Here is a 23,093-nt window from a genome sequence, read left to right on the forward strand (position 1 = left end):
CCATCACACAACTGAAAAGAGATATCCAGCGCAAAAAAAAAATATCACAGTGGGAGCAGAGGGCCGAGTCTGAGGAGGCCAACAAGCGGGTGATGGACTTAAAGAAATGATCAAAGAAAGATGGAAAAGACAGAAGGCAGCAGAGACGGGTAAGTGGGTGAGAGCAATGACAATAACAGTCAGCTCAAGTGCTTGTTGATCTTCTGAATCCAGGGAGCAGATTAGTCCGACCTCCCTGTCATTAAAGGATAAGGTGGACCTTTCTCTATTTATTCTTCTTATTGTCAGTAAATCCCATGGAAAGACCAAAACCAACAATGCCTTTCGTCTGTCTCTCAAACCTTTCCTACTTCCCGACTGCACCTCAAGCCCACGCACCAACAGGAGCAAATGGTGCGTTGGTTCGGGTCTATTTTCATCTGGCGAATAATAGACATTTGGTGCACTAATTTAAATCCAGTTTGGGAATCTAATTCAGTTTACAATTAGAACCAAGTAAGATTTTAAGGTTTTTGTACTCCCACTATACTTCAGCAGGGAACATTGCAACTTGACTCTACCTAATTTCTTTTAGCAGCCATAGTTCTAGTATATTAATATTTAATGTTTTTTTTATGTTTGCCTGTTTCCTATTTCCTTTATTTCTATTTATACTCAGGCAATGAACTACATACTGCGACTACATCTCTGTTAACAGCAAAAGAACAGTGGTGGACTAAAAATAAACTTCACTCAGTGTGTGTGTGTGTGTCTCTGTGTGTGTGTGTTCATGATAATAAAGAAATATGTCACATGACAGCGGTAGGACTGGTGTATTTTATGGCACAGAGGAACGAGATATTAATCAGGCTTAGGGTACTTGATGGGAACATGAATAATATCAATAGCTCAATCAAACCCCCCATGTTCCAGGCTCTCTCCAACGCTCAGTATAAATGGGCGTTCATCAACAGACACTGGTGTTACTGCGCTGCTGATACTGAAACCTTTTCAGGTTCTGGTAATAGATCACATTGATAGATACGGCCCTGATGAACATTTGGATGTGTTGGAAACAGACTGAACGGCCCCTGTGTCCCTTTTTCTGACATACAAAAGTTGCTGCGATGATCCCATTCGGCGCATGACATTGAGCAGCAAGCATTCCTGATACGCTGAATTTTCCACATCACTCATGGCTTGTACAGCTCTGAAGGGTCCGTGAAATCTCCGGATGCAGAGTAATTCCACGGCAATCTCAGTAAACACATTTCTGTGTCGTTAACATGCAAAAAATACAAATAAAAAAAAAAGACTGTTTTACTTGCATATTCAAACTTTCCTTTTCATGTCCAACCCCAGTACACTATAATATATCTAATGCATGATGCTAATGTTTAGTAATATATACATACATATTCCAGACAGTTAAACTGTAAAGCCGCACATTTTCTTTGTTTCCTCCCAGTTCTCCACATTTTTTTTTAAGGCAGCTCTTGTCTCCATTTGGAACTACTGGTGCTCGTCTGAATGACATTACGGCTGACATTTGGAGTCATGGAGTAATGATGAGAAACACTTCTGAGCAGCTGTCCAGATTCTGACAGCCCCGGGGGCAACAATAATTATAAACATGTACTGAGATTTCTCATTATCAGCGGGGAGAAGACGGCTCCTGTGGATGAGCTGCGATACAGAGACTGAAGATATATAAAGTGTATGTCGCTCTCAGTAAAAGTGCATCATCAACAGAATGAATTAAAGGTGCTCTCTATGCAGAATGGCTCCTGTCAGTGTTATAATATTATATAATTGGATCATTATCATGAGTGCACCATCATGTAATGATACACTGTAATGTGTTTGTGGGGCTAATTGTAGTGCTTCATTTATTGCTAGAGAGTTCAATCATCTGTAACAATTTGTCATATTCTATAAACTGACGGCACGTTTTATGCGAAAAGCAATACAGTTGTATCTGCACGGCGTCTAATAAATGTAGTAAAAGGTACAATATTTCAGTTTTAAAATGTAGAAAGAAAGAGATGAGGCGGAAGGAAATAGAAAATAGAAATATCAATTAGCCTTCGATGGGTTCACGTTCGTTCTCAGGGCCTGTTATTAATTCTTTATTACAACTGTGGCTCAAGTCCACGGATCAGATCTTATTATCCGGTCTCTGGTCTGACTAATAAATATATATATATAAAGAGGAACTCTTGGGGGTGTGAACTACATGTCCCACTTTACCTGTGCAGATGAGGCCGTCGTGTTTGTCACACTCGCGGTCGTCACACTCGCAGTACTCTCCGGACACCCACCAGTCCTGGGATGAGCAGATACATTTGCCACAGTGACAGGAACCTGCAACACAAACACAAACACACACACACACACACACACACACACACACACACACACATTAAGTGTTATAATGAACTTTTCCAGGCCGAGTAATATTTTGATCGTGTAATAAATTCTTTAAGTTTTTCCCTTTACACAGAAGATGAATAGTTTTGGGCTCAGAGCATTTGAGATGTTCCCCGGGGAAACAGACCCTTGAAATACTTTTTGTGACCAGGAAACCAATCCGCCCACACTTTAAACTTCCCCTCTCTACCATCAGTGTCTGTCTGATCTCTCTCTCTCTCTCTCTCTCTCTCTCTCTCTCTCTCTCTCTCTCTCTCTCTCTCTCTCTTTCTCTCTCTAGTTGGTAGTTGGAAACAAATATGTTGCTGTCTGCTTCGTTTTTTTTTTCCCCCAAAGCTCACACCAAGCAATGTCCAGCAACTCGGTTTTCAATCTCCTCAATTTCCATCCACACACACACACACACACTCACACACTCACTCACTCACTCCGGGTTACAGGAGCACACGACGGGAATGGGAGGTGAAGGCAGAGAGAGCGAGAGGGGCTGGTGGAGATTGTTCTGGTGTCTGGAAGTATTGGAGCGTGGAGAATGAACACGCTCATCTCCATCTTCTCGACCCCGCTCAGCTCGGCTCTGCGGGGCCGGACCCGCTGCCGTCGCTCTGCTTCTGTGGATTCGACGCCGCAGAGGAGGAGAGGAAATCCTGCTGCGTGGTGTTCACTTGCCGCCTAATGACACACACACACACGCGATGTGGCGACGGCGTGCGCACTCTTAGAAATGTCTGGGGTAGCAGTTATAGTTCTGTGTTACCCAATCGACCTGACGTGTGCCGTGTTCCCGGTTAGCGGATCGAGTGTGCAACACGTCACAGGAGAGGATCGTTTTGTCTTTTTGCAATATTTCATTTCAATGCCAAACAATTATTTCATATGACCATCCTCATGTTCCCGCACCCCTCACAGGGCTGTCCGAAGGCGTTGTGTTTTTGGATTTGTCTCAACGTCGTTTCAGTAACGCCTCGAGCCAATTTCCTCCATATTTGGCACAAACATCCACCTTGGACTCAAGCGTGAGCGAAAATGACCTCGGAAAAACACCTTTTTGGCTAAATATATCATGTGAATTTGGACGGAGAGGCGTTGGCCCGCGAGGGGGCGGTTCCAGTTGTCGAGTGTCAATGATCTGACCCGTCAATCTATCTACACTCTGAGTCTGGACTGGATAACTTCAATAGAATATGGAGCGATATATCAGATTGTGTAATATACTCTCGCTGTAAAACACCTTCCTGTGCCGGGTGAAACATGACAGAAACGGAAGCTGAACGTCTTGTCCAGGTTATTAGCGTGATCATTAAAGAGACGGGTATTAACCTGTGACCAAGTGGGAATTTGATGCTAATCTGGTGAGTTTAATTACTTGGTACCGTAAAGTTCCACTGTAAGAAATGAGGATAATTGGAACATGCATTTTGTTGAGCGTGGCAGGTGACCTTGTTTGGGTCAAGTGCTTCCGGCACACCGACGTTTCAGACGCCGCGGGGATCCAAAGAGTTCTGAAATGGTGACACAGCGAGTGTGTGCAGGAGAAGGCAGATGATGGAGAATATGCAAACACTGGATATTAACTAAGACCTGTTTGACAAGGATGAAGAGACGTTATTACCCACAGAGACGACACATTTTAATTAACGAAGAATGTGACGCAAAACTCATCGGAGTGTAGTTTGAGACATGTTGAGCAATACGCCAGAAAGAAAGTGAGATAAGAATTATGATCCAGAGGTTGTAAGAAGGGGAAAGTGCTGAATGTAACAAGCAGATTTAATAGAAAAGGCTAGGTTTAGGAAATTGCTCATTTTCAGTGATCCTCAGGGGGAAGATACTGTGGTACGCTATAGAGAAAGGACATAACACAATTCCATAAATAGATTGCCTCGTTTATTGTTTTCTGTACTGCTGTTCTCTGTCTTTTAACTTTGTACCTTTAACTTTCTCAAAGCTCAGTGGAAGCCGAGTGGACAACCGCTTCAGTGTCATAATTCACCTCGTAACATCTGGATTGCAGTTTGATATATTGTCTAAAAAGTTGAGGTCTTTTAAAGGATGAATCGTGTATTTCTCTAAGTAAATATACTGCTTACGTGCTGTAATTGAGTAGAAATTTGAGGTATTTTATACATCTACTCCGGTACAATTCAGGGGTAAAAAGTAAAATCACATGGGAATCTTTTATCAAAATGAAATGCACTGTTGTAGATTTAAATAATTCACAATATATGTAATACAAATAGCTGTAAAAGCAATATAGTAATGTATCATAATGGCAGTCAAATTCCTTGGTGGCATTTGTCTGCATTACGAGTACTTTTACTTTTGACACAACCACGTTCCGCCATTTAGTGTGTTTGTATAAATACTCCCTATTTTTGTACTACAAAGTACAAAGTGAATACTGACAAAAAAAAAGATACTTTTATGGAAACTTTTGGACTTAGAGGAGCTGAAAAACCTCTCGCTCACCTTTCCCACTGCACATGACTCCTTCCGAGGTCTCGCAGAGCTCCTTGCTCTGCGCGTCGCTCGTGTCACAGGACCTCTGGAACTGGCACAGCTTCCCGAACCAGCCCTTCTCGCAGATGCAGCGTCCGCACGAGCAGTAACCGTGACCTGGCGGGCAGAAGGGCTTTCATTTGAACGGATACAGAGTACGGAGCACAGCCACGAGAGGATAGCACAACCAGAAGAGAGAGAGAGAGAGAAACAACACAATATAAAATAGCTTTAAAAACATTCGGAGATGGAGTGAAAAGTCAAGAGGAATGCCACTAGAGAGAGCAACAAGAAAGGCGATAAAGCAAATAAACACAGTAAGTTGACAGCGCAGACACTGAACCTTGACAGTAATAGGCCGTACAAGGAGGCAGAGCCACGCCGAGACGAGAGACAGACGCAGCAGGCTTATCGCATTTTCTCCGGGGACATGAAAGGAACTGTCATCACTGGTCTTGTCCTGTCCTTAATAAATCTCCAGCGCTTCAGAGAGAGATGAAAAACAAAGAAAGGCAATGGCAGACACAACAACAACACACACACCAAACTAGGGATGTTTAATTGGTTGAAGAAGGCAGTTTGGGTGCTTGGATGCTCTAATAGCCGACAGCATCACTTTGGCTTTAACAAGAAGACACACACACACACACACATTCACTTACTCCCTCCTTCATCTCCGACAGTTACATCACTCGCAGTGCGCTCGTTTCAATACAAATGGTATCATGTGGAGGCGGCGGCGCCATTGATTGATTCCTTTGTGTTCACATCTGGTTACAGATGTCAGGTTGAAGAGGTGGTAATGAGCGGAGCGTCTTCGCATCATTCCCATCATTGTCATTCTTTACTGTGCCGTTACACATTCAGTCACACAGCTGTTTGATTACATTTTGATTGTCAGCTGAGACTTAACCGGTCACATTCAGCCAAAGACTCACATGTGTGTTGTACTTATCTAAATGATTCACTTAAAACCTACATTTAAAGTTTACCAAGGCACTAATTCAAATATTTTTTACATAAGCGTATGCCAATTATTATTATATATTTATGTTGATTCTTTCTTTTTAAGGATGCAGTTTTTCATTTAAACTCTGTATCTTATACAATGAAGTTATGAAACAATTTAACTGAACTCTCAATTACTGTCTGAGGGAAATGTGGTGAAAAAAGTGGTGAAAAAACTAAAGAAAACAAACAAAAATGCAACGCAACTTATCTCTTCGGTTAAGGAAACCAAATTACTTTGTGAGGTTTAGAAAAGAGACGATAATGCTTTCTGGCCAAAAGATGCAAGAGAAGATCGATACCTCACTCACATGTAAAATATGTATGCAGTTAGCATGTTTAAGCATGATGGCCTTCATGGAAACAACTGGGTAAACTAAACATGATCTATATGTAAATGTAGTGGCAATATCAACATTTGAAACGCGTTCATTTAGGTTTTTTTGCCTGACATTTAATCCGTTGAAAACTGTGGAACCAATGTTGTCTCCAGACCTCCTTTCCCCTGTGTTTGAGTGTTTTTTTCCTGTGTTTGAGTCATCGTAGGAACCCCAAATGAATTCCAATACCTGTGTTTATTGTATGTATTTGTTTAGCAAAGTCTTTGGAAAAAAATGTATATCTTCAAAAAAAAAATCACTTTTAAAAAGATATTTTGATCGTAGCCTAAGTATAAACATCCAGCATGATATGAGCCAGATTCCCCCCAAAAAAAAGAGAATTTTTGCGCACGGTTTCCAAAAGGTTGAATCACTATTTCATAATCTTCAGGCCCTTAGTCTGTCGTAAGCATACCTGTACCAGAGGGAGATTCCCTGTGGCATGGGGGACGTTGATAGTTCACACAACACAGGGCCAGAACCGGCACATAGAAGCTGGAACAGCAGCCTCCTCAAGCATTTCTCTTGGTTCTCTCGCTCTTCATTTACACTCTCAATTGAAAATGACCTCGAAACAAAAGGTTTTCTGCAAATGAGTTTTGCTCCAGACATAAAGTAGAATAATAGTCTGAGAATAATAGATCGGACTACCTGATGGCCAGTGGGTATTTCGCACACTGGCAGAGGCCAAAGGATATTTAAAAAGGCAAAAACCCCGACCCAGCAACAGCCAGAGATGCTCAGAAAAGTATTTAAGCAAAATCAAGTCTCAAGTTTTTGAGGATCAAGTCTCAAGTCCAAGATGTCCTCACTCACACCTCATCACATACCCCTTGGTCAACTTAGGACCCACGTCACAAACGACAAGGTTACATTACCAGGTGTCTGCTGGAGGAGAGTCCTGTTTGTTTGACCCATCCGCATTCCCACCCACACCTAGTGTGACCTATCTCTCTTCATACAGTGGCTCGGAGCGCAGAGCTCGCTTTAATGCGAGGAATTCAAAGCATGAACTGCACCATCACTCCTTTCTCTGCTAGCATAGTTTCAGCAGTTATTTGTTTGGCATATGGTTGCTTTTAACGGGATCTTGCAATCAAATTTGACAAAGGAAAACACACACAATGAAAACTTTTTGGAGGTCAATGTCAGGATATCAGTTTCTGTTTCCTGTTTTATTTCATAGTATTGTGTCCCTGCACTTCCTGCCTTTGTGATTGTCTGTCTGGTTCCTGATTGTGTATTCCCTTCACCTGTGCTGCCCTCATTGTGTCCACCAGTGTCTCGTTACCTCCCTCTTGTATTGAAACCCTGTTTGTGTCCGGTCCCCTGGTCGGATCGTACCGCATGTCCTCTGTTTTTGGAAGCCTGAGGCCACATTTACACGTCGCCGGGTTTTTACGGAAACGAATATTTCTGCCCCTCCGTTTTCAAAATAACATCGTACACACATGATCGTTTTCCAAAAAGTTTCTGTTTACATGAACCCGCATGAATACGCCACCGAGCGCCGTGATCAGTAAGCAAACCGTAAACAGAGGACGCTCATATATGACGTGATGCATTCTCAGTCGCTTACGTTTGAGGACCTAAAACTCTGTTTGGCCGAGTGCACACGCAAACACGAAAACGGGAGTTTTCATAGATCTCCGCTTTGGCCGGAGTTTTTAGAAATGATCGTTTTCTGTGATAAAATCTCCGTTTTCGAGTAAATGAAAGGCCAAACCGCATGCATATATATGCGTTTTCCCCTCCTGTAAACGGGGCCTGAGTTTTTGGATTAAATGTAGTTTTTGAACTGTTGCTACAGCGTTTGGGTCTTCCTTTAAATCACCTCCTGACAGTAAATTAGCCTTAAAAATGTATACAGACTTTCATTATTTAAGATAACAGGAAAATGTAGCTAACGTTATTTGGGCGTGCAATTAAAAACAGAACTTTCCATGACAGTTAAGAGTACAACCAGGATAACATGAGGTCTCCAACTCTCGACTCTTACCATCTTAAAATCTACAGGATCGTCCCTGGAGCGAGATTTGCCTCTAGACTTGAGTCCAATTTCCGAATCCATGTCCAAATCTCTGGCAGCAGTCTGTTCACCCCGCTGCCGTCTGTCAAGCAATACATCTCCACTCAGCCATAGAAGGGTCTGCAGCTTGCGTTTTGTTGTGCAATCTCGTGTTTCAGAATGAACAGAAGTAGAATTACTAACTTTACTCCTTCTCTGGAGTCTTTGTGCTTTCTCTCCTCGCAGGTTTACAGGATGGTGGTTATGTTATTATCATTGGCATTATTGGTTGATTCGCTATTAGTACTGCCAATACCATTGTTGCTTTTACTGTCATTATTATTCTACAATATCCACTGTTGTTATTTTCAGTAGTTTTTCATCACGCCTACTACTCATATGAATCATTGATATAATATTCATTGAATGTTGTAACTCTGTACGTTCATTCTGTACACGTGACATCTATTGTGCTTCTGTCCATAGATGGATGCTCCTATCTGTTCTGAAGGTTCCTTCATGTTTCCTCTCTGTTAAAGGTTTTTTTGGGGGGAGTTGCTCCTGATCCAATGTGACATCCCGGGACAGAGGATGTCGTACGAGTACAGATTGTAAAGCCCTCTGAGGCACATTTACAATTTGTGATTTTGGGCTATACAAAATAAATTGAATTGTTTTAACCTTAAATCTTCGAATGCATGATGAAGAAATCACATCTCCAGTATCTGTAGAGACATAGCTTGCACAAAATATAGCTAAACACCCACAATGCAACAAATCATTCTACAGCTCACACTGCTTCCTGATGCACCTTTCTTTCTTTTCTGTTTTTAATCTAACAGAGGTAGAGGTACGGGATGGATGTATAGGAGGTGTGTGTGTGTGTGGCGGTTGTGTTGTTGGGAGGTTAGAAATGAAAGTTAGCGAGCTTCTGTCAGAGTCGGAGTGGAGTGGCAGCCATGGCGTGGCCATGCATGGCTGCCTCAATCAGCCTGCCTGGGAGAGCAGTTAATTGCTTTGGAGGAGCGGCAACCTCGCCCTCATTCAATTAGGCTGCACCTGCCTTCCACAGCGCGCACATTGTGCTGCAGCGTTTAGAGATGGACTGTGAGGGGGAGGAGGCGGTAAATCTGGTATTGAACCTGCAATTTGTGTCTTGAAAGTAAAAAAAAAAGAAAAAAAAAGGAGGATTTCAGTATGGGGTTAGTTCAGGCTCATAAGATTCACAAATGTGCACAGAACAATTCACAAATATATTTGATTTACAAATGCACGCAGATGGATTCACAAATACATTCCAATGATTTATATAAATGTAAAAAAATCACATATATATTTCTGCATTTGTATGGGTTTGTGCATGGATTTTTCTATTTGTTTATGGATACGCAGATGAGTTGAGTTCCTGCTACTAACCCCATATTTCAGCCCCTCTCTCTCTCTCTCTCTCTCTCTCTCTCTCTCTCTCTCTCTGTCTCTGTCTCTGTCTCTCTCTCTCTCTCTCTCTGTCTCTCTTTCTCTCTCTGCACTTCACCGTCAGATATATTGATTAGGATCCTTCAGGAATCTTTTGTTTTCTTTCATTGTGTGGCTCCATTTCCAATTTAGACATGAAAACATTTTCTCATCACGTTGTAGTTGTGTCACTCTCAAAGCACAGTCCTTTTTAAAAATGTTTTCTTGGATGCAATTATTTATCGTGTATATGTGTTTTGGTTAATGAGCTGAAGATGTATTCTCATGCTATTTGCACTGATGTCATTGGGCGACATTTCATGTATTTTTTTAATGCTATGCTAAAAACTTCAGTCCGGTAACTTTCAGTCCTAATACGTATACAAACCATCTTCCCTTTGAAGTTTGTTTTGTAAAAAAAATCAATAAAATAGCCAAAGATAGAGCATTACACATTTTAAATCCTACTTTGAATGGTTATGTGTTATTAGATTTGTCGGAAAGGCCCTTTTACATGAAGCAGGAACAGCCTCGCTACCAATCAGGCAGCTATCTGGCTCAACACTAATGCTACGCTCACGTCCCACGGGGGGGTTGGCACATCAACTGGTTTCAGACTGGTTAAATACCATCCACGTCAACAACCGGATCCTAATAATATTTGAGAAATTATGACAGTTCGAAGGCCGTGATATTCATCAAACTTGACACTGGATACGGAAGAGCCCGAAAAACCTCACAGGGACCCAAATCAGTTGTTCGATGTCACAAATTGAATAGATATGTTGTGCAATTTTATCAGTGAGCAGTGTGATAAACTCCCTTTTTTAAACCCAAATGAGGAATTGATTGTGTTACAACAGCAGGTTTTTCACAGTCAAAGTACATGTCAACACTAGAGACATCTACCTATAAAATACACAACATAAAAAAAATATATTAGAATACACTATAAATATACCAAACTTCAACAACTCTAATATAAAATATAAATATATGATGACATACGATATAGATTATTGGCGCTCATCATGCATCTATCCCATAGCGCATAACAGGTGACCAGAGAGGCCTGAAGAACGAGCTCTTGGGCCTCACCCGCAGAGTGCAAAGTGGATATTTGGCCGCTCTCTCCTCTGGTTCTTCGTGTTTGGAAAAAACAACAACTTGTGAGCCAAGTGTGGACCGAGCTGACTGACAAGCTGGTTAACACTTTGGGATTGAATTATATGCAAGGAGCCGGTGTCATTTCTCACTTCCCCTCCCTCGCAGCTGTCTGCAGCGCGGCCCAAACATCCAGGGGCACAAACACCACTGCACCCTGGATTTGGGATGTTTTTTGTTTTTTTTAAAGCTTCTTTTCTGTTTGATCCCCAACTTCTCACTCTGGGTACCTGTTTTAGAGCACCTCTAAGCTTCTCACAGGCCTCCCAGTATACCGACTTAATTGTCAGCCTGACAGCGTGTGTGTGTGTGTGTGTGTGTGTGTGTGTGTGTGTGTGTGTGTGTGTGTGTGTGTGTGTGTGTGTGTGTGTGTGTGCGTTGGTGCTCAGACTGGCTCTCCCCGGACGCCTCATGAAGAATTGTTTCTGGACAGCTCGGCACACAACAAGCCACAGTAATCCATTCACATAAATACTGCATCCCCCCTTTAAAGGAGACATTTACCCTCAGATGCTGCACTGCACCACAATTACAAAATGGCACAGCCGACAAAAAACAACATTAAAAAAAAAAAATCAAAAAAATCCAGTGCAATAGCTGGGTGTCGCGAAAAGACCGATTGCATGTCAATTCGAGACTGAACGCAGATACTCAGAGCATCATGGGGGGTATCAGTTTACTCTTTGTGTCATGTTGTTTCGCTTTTACGGCACACAAATTTCAAGGACTTATGTATTTACATGTATATATGCTCAAATTTAACACAGATACACAATTGTAAAAGAAAAGGCAGCCATATTGAGGAGTAATACATCCTGCTAATTACATTGAGGATTTTATATATATATGCTTTTCTTTTGGAGCACCGCAATCCTTACATGCATCTTCATCTGCCTTTCTCTCGGCCTCTGTCTGGCAGCAGCAGCTGCAAAGGGAAATATCAATTTCAATTGAGCCTCTAATGTTTTTAGTGCAACCCATCCATTCCAGTGGTTGTGCCTAAATGGCTCCTATTAAGAGCCCAAACTTCCCCAAGACCTCAAACCGAAGCTTCAAAGGCTTGGAGCAATTTTTCTCAAACTCAGCTCAAGGTTTAAGGGGGTGTGTGTGTGTGGGGGGGGGGGGGGGGGGGCTGTGCCTGTGGATATCAAAGAGAGCAGATAGGATCACACCGTATTGATCTTCAAATTCAGCGTCTGCTCCTGGCATCGTTTCAAAGTGGGTGCGTGCGCATGTGCCCGCGCTGCACAAAATGTGTGTAGTTTCCTCTGCAATAATTAGGTGAGGGGTGTTAACGCGTAACCATGTCTGCCTCAGGAGATGTCCATATCATGTGTTTGTTCTTAAAGAATGGACCTGGACTGTGTTACCCATGAGCCTCTGCAGCGTTCGTCAGGGCCAGAGCAGATTCAGAAAACTCCGATATTGCAATCGCAAAGAAAACAGCCCGCCGCAGCGGTGGAATTCATCTGGAATAGAGTCCAAACATTTGAAATGGCTCAAGTTTCTACAAAGTGTGATCTTTGGCCTCCATTAGCTTCCAATCGTATTTCACCACGCAACTGCACTTGCGGCACCTTGGAGCAAAAATCTTCACATCCTAAACCTCATCCGTTTTATTCTGGGAGGCTTGTACGAGCATTAAGAAATGTTGCGGTGTCGGTGGTCCTTTTGGGTCACACCCCCCCCCTCAACCCTTCCGGCCACCCAGAAAAAATGAAATATTAATACAGCTGCCAACGACATGTCATGAGAGTGCCAGTGTCTTACTGGGCCGAAAATAGGAAACGGTGACACACTAACTTAAGTGCTAAAAAATGTCTCGCTAAAGCAAAGCGGTCCTTGGCGTAGGTGGCAGGGGGTCAAGGGGACACAACGGTGACAGAAATGCACAAGAGAATATCACACGGTAGATGCTATTACACTTGTCGGGTGCAATGGAGGATGTTCTTCTGACGGCGACATGAATAAAGACCCTGAGGCAGCAGCTGGGAGTGGGTGAATCACTCACTTTATGTCATAGTTAGCCATGCCAACTTGTCAAAAGAAAATAGAAAACCATTTGGTGTATTACTTCTATTTTATTGAATATCTGTCAAACATTCGAACTTCAAATTCATTCTGATGAAGTTTTTATACATCTTAAAGTGCTCAATATGAAATTCAGAGCATATCTATAGCTTCTGCACGGCTGAGCCAAAGGCTGGCGGCTAACGGTGCTAACAGCGTGACGGTGGAGATACGCGCTTTTCTTGGCGATCTCAGGATATTCTGCACCGGCAGAGTTGAAACATATTTTAATTTAATTTTTGGTGCAACGTCTACACGTTACCTCCTGACCTGTCAAGATTCTGTCTGAGGTTCCGCACAGACGGATGTGTCTGGTCATTTTTCAAAATAAAACATTTTTCTTTTTTTTCTCTCTTCATTTTTTCTTTGCGGAAAGTGCTTACTTATGCTGCTAGAAGCAAAAGTATACTTAAATATAAATATCATGTTGAACATTGTTGCTCCTGGATGGCCAACCCACAGCCAACCCAATTATTGTCAACACAACTCCTCGTACTTGGTCACGCTGCCACAGCACTTAAAAGAATGAACTTCATAATTCTCAAAATTCTGACCCTTGACTTTTTATTACAGCATGTACTTGTATTCTAATAGTGTATACTTTTACTTGAGTCATTTTCCAGTAAGGAAAGGAAGTAAGGAAAGCTTTACTTTTACTCAAGTATGGCTTTTGAGTAATTTATACACTACTGCGGTGACAAACTGCACTAAAATATGTTTCTGAAAACATGTGAGGTGGGAAAGAGGCCAGGCAGTATCTTGATTCATATTGCATCAACGCCGCCTTTGTTTGACGGTTGAATCCGAGTTTTCTCAAGCTGTGTGGTTGAGTCATGATTATGCAAATTCATATTGAATGAAGGGTCAGTGAACTCGCCCAGCGCTGTCCGTCATGCAACACCCCCTTTCCATGGATAATGAATAAAATCATCAACGAGGTTGGTGCCGTTTTGTCAGGGACAACGTGTTAGTTTCCGAGTGTTACATGCAAAGTGTCTTTCGCACAATAAACTTCTGTCTTCAAAAGGAAATTGGGCTCACGTTTCTTTTTTTGGGGGCGGGGGGGGGTTTAGGAAACGATCGTGGTTGACGTCGCTAACTTGACTGGCTAACACGTGACGACTCACTATCTCTAGTGCACAGTGGCAGCTTCGGCCATGAGACAGCGAATGTGGCGCGCTCACATGCAGTAACACGCAAAGGGAGAATGACTTAACTCTCTGCTCAGTACACACATTACTCCACTATATCTTTACAGAGGAAATAGTTTCTGCTGCAATAACAATGCTCTGAATATCGTACAAAGAAACCTTTCAGCTCCACCTGTGGAGAAAGATCTCACATTTGTGAATGCAACAAGTTCTGCAAAGCATTCGCGGGTCTTGCACAAGGTCCAATACTTATGCTGAAAGTGAAGAGCCTTTTCACTTGTGGAAAAAAATAGAGAGGCCTCCCACTCCTCTGCACAGTTTGAACAGTAATGTTGAAACGCAGGCTCGCCATCTGTTTACTGCCGTGTTCCGTCAATTCCCTCAGTTGCTCACACAACTTGAACAGCCTCTAATGGACACAAAGATGAATGTGTGTGTGTGTGTGTGTGTGTGTGTCTCACCTCCGCAGACCTCGCCGCCGATGTCCTCGCACTGGCGGTCGTCACACTCACAGTTCTTGCCGTGGATGCGGCTGTCCCCAGGTGGGTAGCAAGTACACTGTCCGCACTGGCACTGACCTACAAAAACAGAGACCATTTTTCTCACATCTCAGCAGTGTTTCACAGCAGGGTTGTGTTTTTCAAGCAGCATAATTATCTTTCTTTTCTGGCATTTTTCTCAAACTTTAGGAGCAACCTGTAATTTAGTCTGCCTGACGACTTCCCCTCCGGCCGCACTGGGACATCTCATCTGTACACTACTCACTCTAGTAAAAACACTCACATGGGCTGTTACACACACAGACACACACACACACACACACACACACACACACACACACACCTCAAGATGTTGCGATCAGTGAGCTGTCAGTGAAGAAGGCCATAGGGGAGCTCACCGAGTAAGCCTGCTTTGCTAGCGGTGAAGCTCATTAGGCAAACACCATCTATTCTGAACCATCGTTTGGAGGTGTGTGTGTGTGTGTGTGTGTGTGTGTGCAGTATACTTGCTCATTGCACCAGGCAGCTCAGGGTTATGTTAACGAAGAGATATTTGGAGGCTTCAAGGGAGAATCAACTTCTAAAGTGCTTGTCATAGTCACTTTTTTTTTCTTTGTCAATGGACATATTTTTGGAATTATCATGAATTCATGCTTCACTTATTAATGCATAAAGAAAAAGCATGAATTAATTCATGGTGTTCTTCATGAACAGGAATGTAGAATAATGAGGATCTCATGCGTTGAGTTAATGCATGAATAGAAATGAATGCAGCAGCATGAGTGACGTTCACGTCCTCTGAGGTCAGACTGTAGGCCAGGAAGTGGATTAGTCACAGCAGCTCAGATGTATACTGTTGGATTCCAGGTGTTGTAATCGTGATTAACTATTTATCTTTTTCATAAAATAGAGTGGTGACCTGGTCCTTCTTCAACACCGATAAATAATACATTTTATTTCCTGTGACTCTATCATCCTCGTCGGCCCTCAAATAAAGTCAGTCCCTCTGTGTATCCAGACACTGTATTTGCAAAAATTACAAATTCAAATGACATTTTAATTTTGGACATTTAAATCATCAATACTAGTTCGGAAAGGAAAAGGTGTGTATGTGTTAAAAAGCATTAGCTTAAAGCTGACAAGCCATTCACGAAAGTTTCATACAGAATGCATGTGCACTGTTGTGACTGGTTTATTTTGTGGCCTGTCCATTTAGCTGCAGACTTACCTATAGCATATCTTTACTCGATGGTTTGTATGACATCTTACAAAAAGTTACTGCTCTTTTTCCACGCGTTTCCCTACGAAAGACAACAACGCGTCATGTAGTGGCCATTACCTGCGTACGGTCTTTTCAAAATAAACTTCTGTCTTCACAGGAAACAACTCATTGATGTTTAGGCCACATACAAAACTAAGATAGGTGTAGGAACAGATTGTCATTTAGGTTACAATTACTGTGAAAGTACCGTTGCTGAAGTACGCAAGTTCAGGACAATTAAATCAAAGTTGACTTCTTGTGTTACACAGGTAACAAACAGCGGTCTCCTGGTTGGAAGATCACTGTTGCTTATTCGGTCTTTATACTCCCTCCTTTATGATTATGTGGATGACTTACAAAATTATATCAACAAGTTACGCTCATTTCTTTCCAAAGATATCTCTACGAATGCTTAATGCGACTAGCCTGACTAACGGAGAGGACATTCACGGTAGTCCTTAAAGTAATGCATAAATTCTTAAGTTTTTTTTTCATGCCTTAAGCCATATGCAAATTCATGTGTTAATTTGCAAACTCCACATAATTTACTCACAGTAACAGCAACAACTTTACTGCAAGTTGAAGTGTAATCAACTTTAACCTCGGAATGCACAATGCATGTTTTATTACCAACTTAACAAAACACACTGCATAATCGAACGCATTAGCATAAAATGTGCGTTGGTTGCCTGTGCTCTGCTGACAAACGGGCGGCACACAGACTTACACACAGTTGAACATCTTTATAAATGTTACCAGCCACAAATTCTGCAGACAAAACACACCCGGAAGGGCTACAAACAGGTAAGCTGGCCCGCCATGAAAAATAAGTGCACAAAGGGAATTTCCCAGCCCGCCGAAGACATATAGTGAAAAACCTTCCTGAGTGCCTCTGTTTCTCTTTTTCTCCTGTTACTATTGAGCTGGGTATGTCCTTTCTGCACAGTCATTATTCACTCAGAGTGTGTTTCCCCTGCTCATGGCACTGCTGGGTCCATTTTGTGTTTAGTGCCACTAAATAACACCTCCAACATATCCATAATGTGCATGGGCATTTTATGTTCTGATGACTCACTGAGTTAAATTAGGGGCGATAAATAGCGCCGAACATGAGTTTTTGCGAGACGGGCGCTCGACTGGCGGCGTCATCCGATGTGTTGTCCATGTCACATCACTGTCACTTTTTATGACCGGCAACCCCTCTTTCCCGCTTCACATCCAGCACGCCGCCATCTGCTCCGGGGACTTTGTTACCCTGGCAACCGGTGATGTCGCAACACCCCTGCCTTATCGATTATCCCTGCGCTCGTCAAACCCCGCGGGCGTGTTGGTGTGTGTTGACGTTTGATTTGTCATCCTGTCTTAAGGTGAGCAGACACCTTGAAGACAGAGTCACAAATCGAATACATTTCGTATGTATTTTCACAAACGTGTTTGCAGACGCAGGTGAAGGTGTGGCAGACTGATTTAATGCCAGTTTATGGAGCGGCAAGCGCAAACTCTGACGTGTTGCAGTGCATCACACACTCACTGGAAAAGGGGGCCATGGCAGGATCATTGCATTGTTAAATAGATGAAAACTCAATCAGCAGGGTAGGCTCGGATAATGGTCAATCATGTCGGCCACCCTCGTTCCTTTCTCAGTGGGATAGGACGAGGGTCCGAGCGAGCATCTCCCAAGAGAAACCCTCCGTCCGTGGTTCCGAGACAACCGCGACCCCTTCCCACTTTCAGTGGCAGCTAGCCAATAGAGGGCCATGAGGCCTGGCCCTATCTTGAGCTACACAAAAAAAGAAAATATTATATAAATATATTTCAGAGAAGAACTTTGGCAGAGAAACTTCAGGTGAAACAACTGGGCCCAGATCAACCAGACCTTACCGTAAGGCAACAGACTGGCGTGAAAGGGAAGAGCTTCTGTAGAGACGGCTACACCAGGACGGTTTAGCTCGCTGCTGGATGCTAAAAGCGCATTTTGCTTTCCGTGCTTGCTTTTTAAATCAACGGAGACAGACCCAGTATGGACAGATACTGGAGTAAGACACGTGAAGCACTGGTCGGAAAAATTAGTAAAGAATTGAGAACACCAGGAGGACACACATTGATAACTCCGTCAAGCTACTAAGCTAGCCATATCAGGCAAAGTGAACATCGCTACTCAGCTGGACGACAGACACAGGATTACGGTGAAGAAACACAATGAGGAGGTGGAAAAAAAACTGGCACATTTCATCCAAAATCATTTATTTGGGCTTTTGGCCTTGCGTGGGCATGACGAGACTGACTCCTCGGACAACCTTGGCATTTTTAAGAGATCGGTGGATGTTGTTGCCTCTCTAGACGGTGTGCTGGAGGAGCACCTCAAGACAGCCAGTGTTTTAAAGGCACGTCAAAGTAACTCAATTTGTGTTCTGGCTTGAGAAACGGTTTGTCAATCAATGTTGTTGTTTTTGTTGCATGTTTTTGGCCAGCCTTAAGCTAAAGTTATCTAGTTTCCTGTTTTAAGATGAGATGCTTTTATTTTGAAAATGCTCGCTGTGTCTGTTTTAAGGAAAATAGTGTAAGTGTTGGCTCTGTGTGTGTGTGTGTGTGTGTGTGTGTGTGTGTGTGTGTGTGTGTGTGTGTGTGTGCTGTATTAATGCAAACAAGGAGTAAGCAAATATAATTATAGTTTTGTGCCTTTGTACACAGCTCTTATGTCGCTTTTAGGAATTTATCAATACATTTCAAATCTTTAGTCAAGTGCAGGACTATTTTTCGGAGGGGTATGCTACATATTTAACTGCAAAGTAATGCATGTTTTGTACCTTTTGCGTTGAATCATACTGAGATGTTTGCTGAAATTGTTTAGATGACCCTACCAAAACAAATTGCCACCAGCCACCACTGTAATGCGGAGGAGTGACGTATTGGCACCGTCTACAGCTCTGGTGGTGGCAGCGACCTGTCAATCACAGTAAACCCGCCCTAAAGCATGCTTTGCTTCATGGTTTATACTTTAATGGACGATAATTATGGTTAGGGTTATTAAAGAAGACTTGAAACTAGAGATTGAGACCATGAACAAAGGGAATACATAAAGAAAGAAGTAGAGTCATTTTTTCATAGACTTCTATACAGTAGAGAGAATGCAAATTTTAAGCCACTTCAGCGTCGGCTTCACGCTGCAGAACCGGAGGTTGCCGCCTGGTATCAACATGAAGTCTCTGCAGAGAAGCTTTCAGTTCGTGCTACTATGGTATTACAACCAGGTGCCACGTGCAAGGTTTTTAATTCCACTATCTACTCTGCTTAAAAAGTACCGATTTTGCAAGGCTTGGACTTAAAGGCTGCAGATAGAACATGGCTACAGGCACTCACACATTCTGCAGCGCCACCAGATCTATCATGAATGAAACTTGTTTTTTGATAGCTATAAGAAAATGTTGAATTAATGGGAGTGTGAAGATGCCTGAGTGTGTATGTGTGTGTGTTTGTTTGTCACAATTCACTTCTGTCTCTTCTCAAACAAATTTGATTGCCTGAGTGTCACCTTTTTCCAATTTTCAGTGAAGTGGTCTGAACCCAGTGGAAATGCGTGCCCATGTTTTGTGCCAGTACCAACGTTGTGCAGAACTGCCTGATCTGCATAAACCGAACCACAGCTGTGACACTCCTGTCACTGTAGAGCTGTGAAATTAACACACTGGCAAAACTGCAACAAAAAAAAACAACAAAAAAATGCACCTGCGTTTGCGCTACTGACATTTGTGTGGTCGGAGAAAACAATGTTTCGACGACAGTGCAGAATCTAGAAGTATCTAGAAAACTAAAAGGGACTAAAATGAAACGTGGATTTTTGAAATAACGACTCCATAAGATTTCCAAACTGTGGCTTGGTGGTTTAAATCCACAAGCCTGACCTCTGCATTGAGTTGATTTAATTTCTAGTTCTGTGACAGCTGCAGGGAGTCCAGCATCACACCACATACAGTCTAAGACATCCAATCAAATGATGCTTTGAATGATCGAGTGGTGTGAATGAAAGCATCCCACAAGCAACTAAGGGCGAGCTCCTATCAAACATGTGTAGTGTCAATAACAGGATTTATTGGAAGTGTATAACAGTTCTTTTAAACACATACGGTGCACGATACTACAGTAATCAAACCAAATGTAACAGGAAACATGTTTAACTTGTCACACTCCCTCTCTTTTCCCTTCCTGTAAAAGGTAACAATCATATTCACGATCCAATCAAATCTCAAGGATCAAATCCCACTGATTGAAATGACTGCCCAAGGCTATGTTTTTACAGCTTCACGTTACATACATCACATTATACAAGCCTTTGCTGTTTGCTGGACATCACCTTTTGCAAACAGTGAGAGGAAGTGACCATATTTGGACTGTGGAGGAGTGACGCAGAGATGCCGTACACGGATTGGTAGACAATCACAAGAAGACTTGAAACCACAGATTGAGACCATAAACTCATGTTTACAATGTTTACTGAGGGAATATATCAAGAGAGACTTCTATACAACCAGAGGAGTCGCCCCCTGATGGACATTAGAGAGAATGCAGATTTAAGACACTTGGCTTGGCTTCATCCTTCAGAAACGGAGGGTTTCTAGCCGCCAAACTCTTGAGCACGAAACCTCTGCTTGTTAGGCTGGCCCGTTTTTAAACACTGTAATAAAACACCTCCTTATTCCTTGGCTTTTTATTCAGTCTGATAGGTGTCTTATTGCTTTTATTATTGTATTGTCCTTTTGCCTTTTAAATTCACTCTGTGTGTTGATTACATTTTTTGTAATAATTCTTATCCATTTGGTTCAGACAGCTCTTTGTTCTACTGTTGTTTTTTAAATGCGCCTTTCTTAATACATTTGAATGGGATTGCACATAATTAATGTATACTAAAGCCCACACTTCGGAGAGCAGAGAAAGGAATCCCGAGGATCAGCAGAAAGACGTTGAAAGCAGGTGTTTCCTCGAGGAAATACCGCGGTGTAAAGAATGTGCTATCCACAAGAAAGAAAAGCCCCGGAGCTGCTGTTTCAAATTTCAAGGCTTTTCCGCTCAAGCTGCCACCTCAGACCAGTCGCATTCATCCATGCCTAAGTGATTTTCTACATCTGTCTCCTTCAGTTCCTCTCTCTCTCTCTCTCTCTTTCTCTCTCTCTCTCTTACTCTTCCGGTCTCACTTCATTGTGTTCATCGCTGTCTTTCCCTGCACATCCTTCGCCCTCCATCGAAGCCTTGCAATGAACTCTGTCACACCCGTTTGTTTCCAGCGATTGTGAACTTCCAAGCACTAAACCAAATGGGCATATTATGAAAAAAAGGAAGCACATGCACGCCACCCCAGAAACTAAGGTATGCATGTGCACACAGTCAACCTTGCTCCTTATTACAGTCCTGGCAGTTTCCCTCCTCTAGACCTCTGAACAGAGACGGTAAATAGTACATGCAGACACAACAGAGGAGCAGGAGGATAACGAATGGTGCACAGACAATGCCTTCAACATGGGAAAGATAGAAATCGTTGGCCTCCGCAGATGTTAGACAGTCCATAAACTACACTTTAGACTGTCACTGCATGGATTGGGATGTCTATAACAAAAAGCAATTTTTAAAAAGAGGAATTTATGGATCACATTAATTGTTCGTTGGCTCGGGGTAATTTAAAGTTCCATTTTGTTGCGGCAATAGGAGATAATTTAAAGGTACTGCTGGAGGAATTAAAGCTAATTAACTCCCTCGGCACAAGTTAATCTTTGCTGTTTCATTATGTGAGCGTCGAGCCTGCTCAACCATGTTGTTGTGGAATTGGTTTGAGTCCGTCGAAAAACCAAAGTCTTTTATGGAACGGACACAATATGTCAAGAATAGTTGATGCATTCAAAGGCCCCAAATTGGTTCTATTCGTAGAGTGCACTTTGCCAATATCATGGTTACATTATGTGAGCTCTGTTTGCTGTCATTGTTCCCCTGTTGGCTCTTGGTGAGGTGGATGTAGCTGTCCTCGTGGTCGCAACCATGCCTGTCTTTCAGGCAGATGGCAAGCTCGATGTGTGCAAAGGGAAGCCAAAGCCAAAGCGCCTTTAATCCTGCATTGTTTTTGTTTTTTTACTTTAACCCTTTCACAGTGTGTTTTCACTGCAAAGAAGTAAATTGTAACATGTGTTGTACTGAGCTCATCCTCTTGTGTCACTCCTGGTTGTAAAACAAAACAAAAAAAGCTGATGGCGATGGCTAAAAACCAAAATGGCAACCAAATGTGGAACGTGAGGCTTGAAAACAGTAGTGCACATCCCCACAGCTGACGCCACAGCGATGACGCCCACTTCTTATAGTCTAGTATGGTTGTAGGTCCCCTGATCTAATCAGCAGCGTTCCCATCCATGGATGTGAGGAACATCCACAGCCGCTATAATAACATACAGTAACCTCCAGTGCTTTTTATTTAGAACATAGCAGCGACTGAAAAAAACAAAAGAAACTCGCATTCCCCACTGACTTACCCCACAGTCAGATGATACAGGAAATCAATGCTTTGCATTAACCCCTGATAAATCCACACATCCCTGAGACCAAGCAGGTTGTTCTCCTTGTAGTAACATCCGCCACCGACTGCATTATGAACGCGAAGGCAAGCAGAGCACAGGAGGTTTTACTCGACTCTGCCTTCTTTTCTTTTTGTCATCTCATTCTCTGTACACTGATGGGTATTCCCCAGAATATTACATAACGATATTTGGAGCAAAATGAACAGAGAAGCGGCGCACTGAACAATGCCCCATACAGCACTGTACAACTGATTGATTAAGGTTGCTGCATCAGTTTAAAATACAGATACAAGGGACGCCTTTGAAGACTGCTAAGGGTGCACTGCATGGCTGCGAGACAATTTATCTTATCTTATTTGGAACAATGCAGGTTGTCAGTCAGTCTGAGAACACTGGCAATGCGGCCATTGTGCATTGTTACCTCCGGACGTAGGCACAGAAGCTCTCTGGCGAGGCTATACCGTCATATCTGCTTTGCTTTATGCTGGAAATTCTATGGATGAATAACCTTGCAACTGATTTAATTTCAAGTAAGCTGTACAATAGACAGCATTTCTTTACTCAAATGTCATGAATGTTGGACGAACACCATTTGCAAGGCTGTCGTCTGTCTTTACATCCAACCGCCTGACTG

The 23,093-nt window shown here is 42.6% G+C and overlaps 1 protein-coding gene across 2 annotated transcripts in view; it reads right to left on the reverse strand.

Moving 5' to 3' along the window:
- The window catches only part of itgbl1 (integrin, beta-like 1), a 48,434-nt gene that overhangs the window by 2,113 nt on the left and 23,228 nt on the right, over positions 1 to 23,093 (reverse strand). For both annotated transcript variants that reach the window (XM_068572159.1, XM_068572158.1), the window contains exons 8-10: positions 14,606 to 14,722; positions 4,879 to 5,025; positions 2,230 to 2,343 (exon numbers count right to left, since the gene is read on the reverse strand). In XM_068572159.1, the coding sequence (XP_068428260.1) occupies positions 2,230 to 2,343; positions 4,879 to 5,025; positions 14,606 to 14,722 (378 nt within the window). The remainder of the gene's footprint in view (positions 1 to 2,229; positions 2,344 to 4,878; positions 5,026 to 14,605; positions 14,723 to 23,093) is intronic.

Source organism: Clinocottus analis, unplaced genomic scaffold, assembly GCF_023055335.1.
Source record: "Clinocottus analis isolate CAN_PGR_092001 unplaced genomic scaffold, fCliAna1.0.p SCAF_12, whole genome shotgun sequence".
Taxonomy (NCBI): domain Eukaryota; kingdom Metazoa; phylum Chordata; class Actinopteri; order Perciformes; family Cottidae; genus Clinocottus; species Clinocottus analis.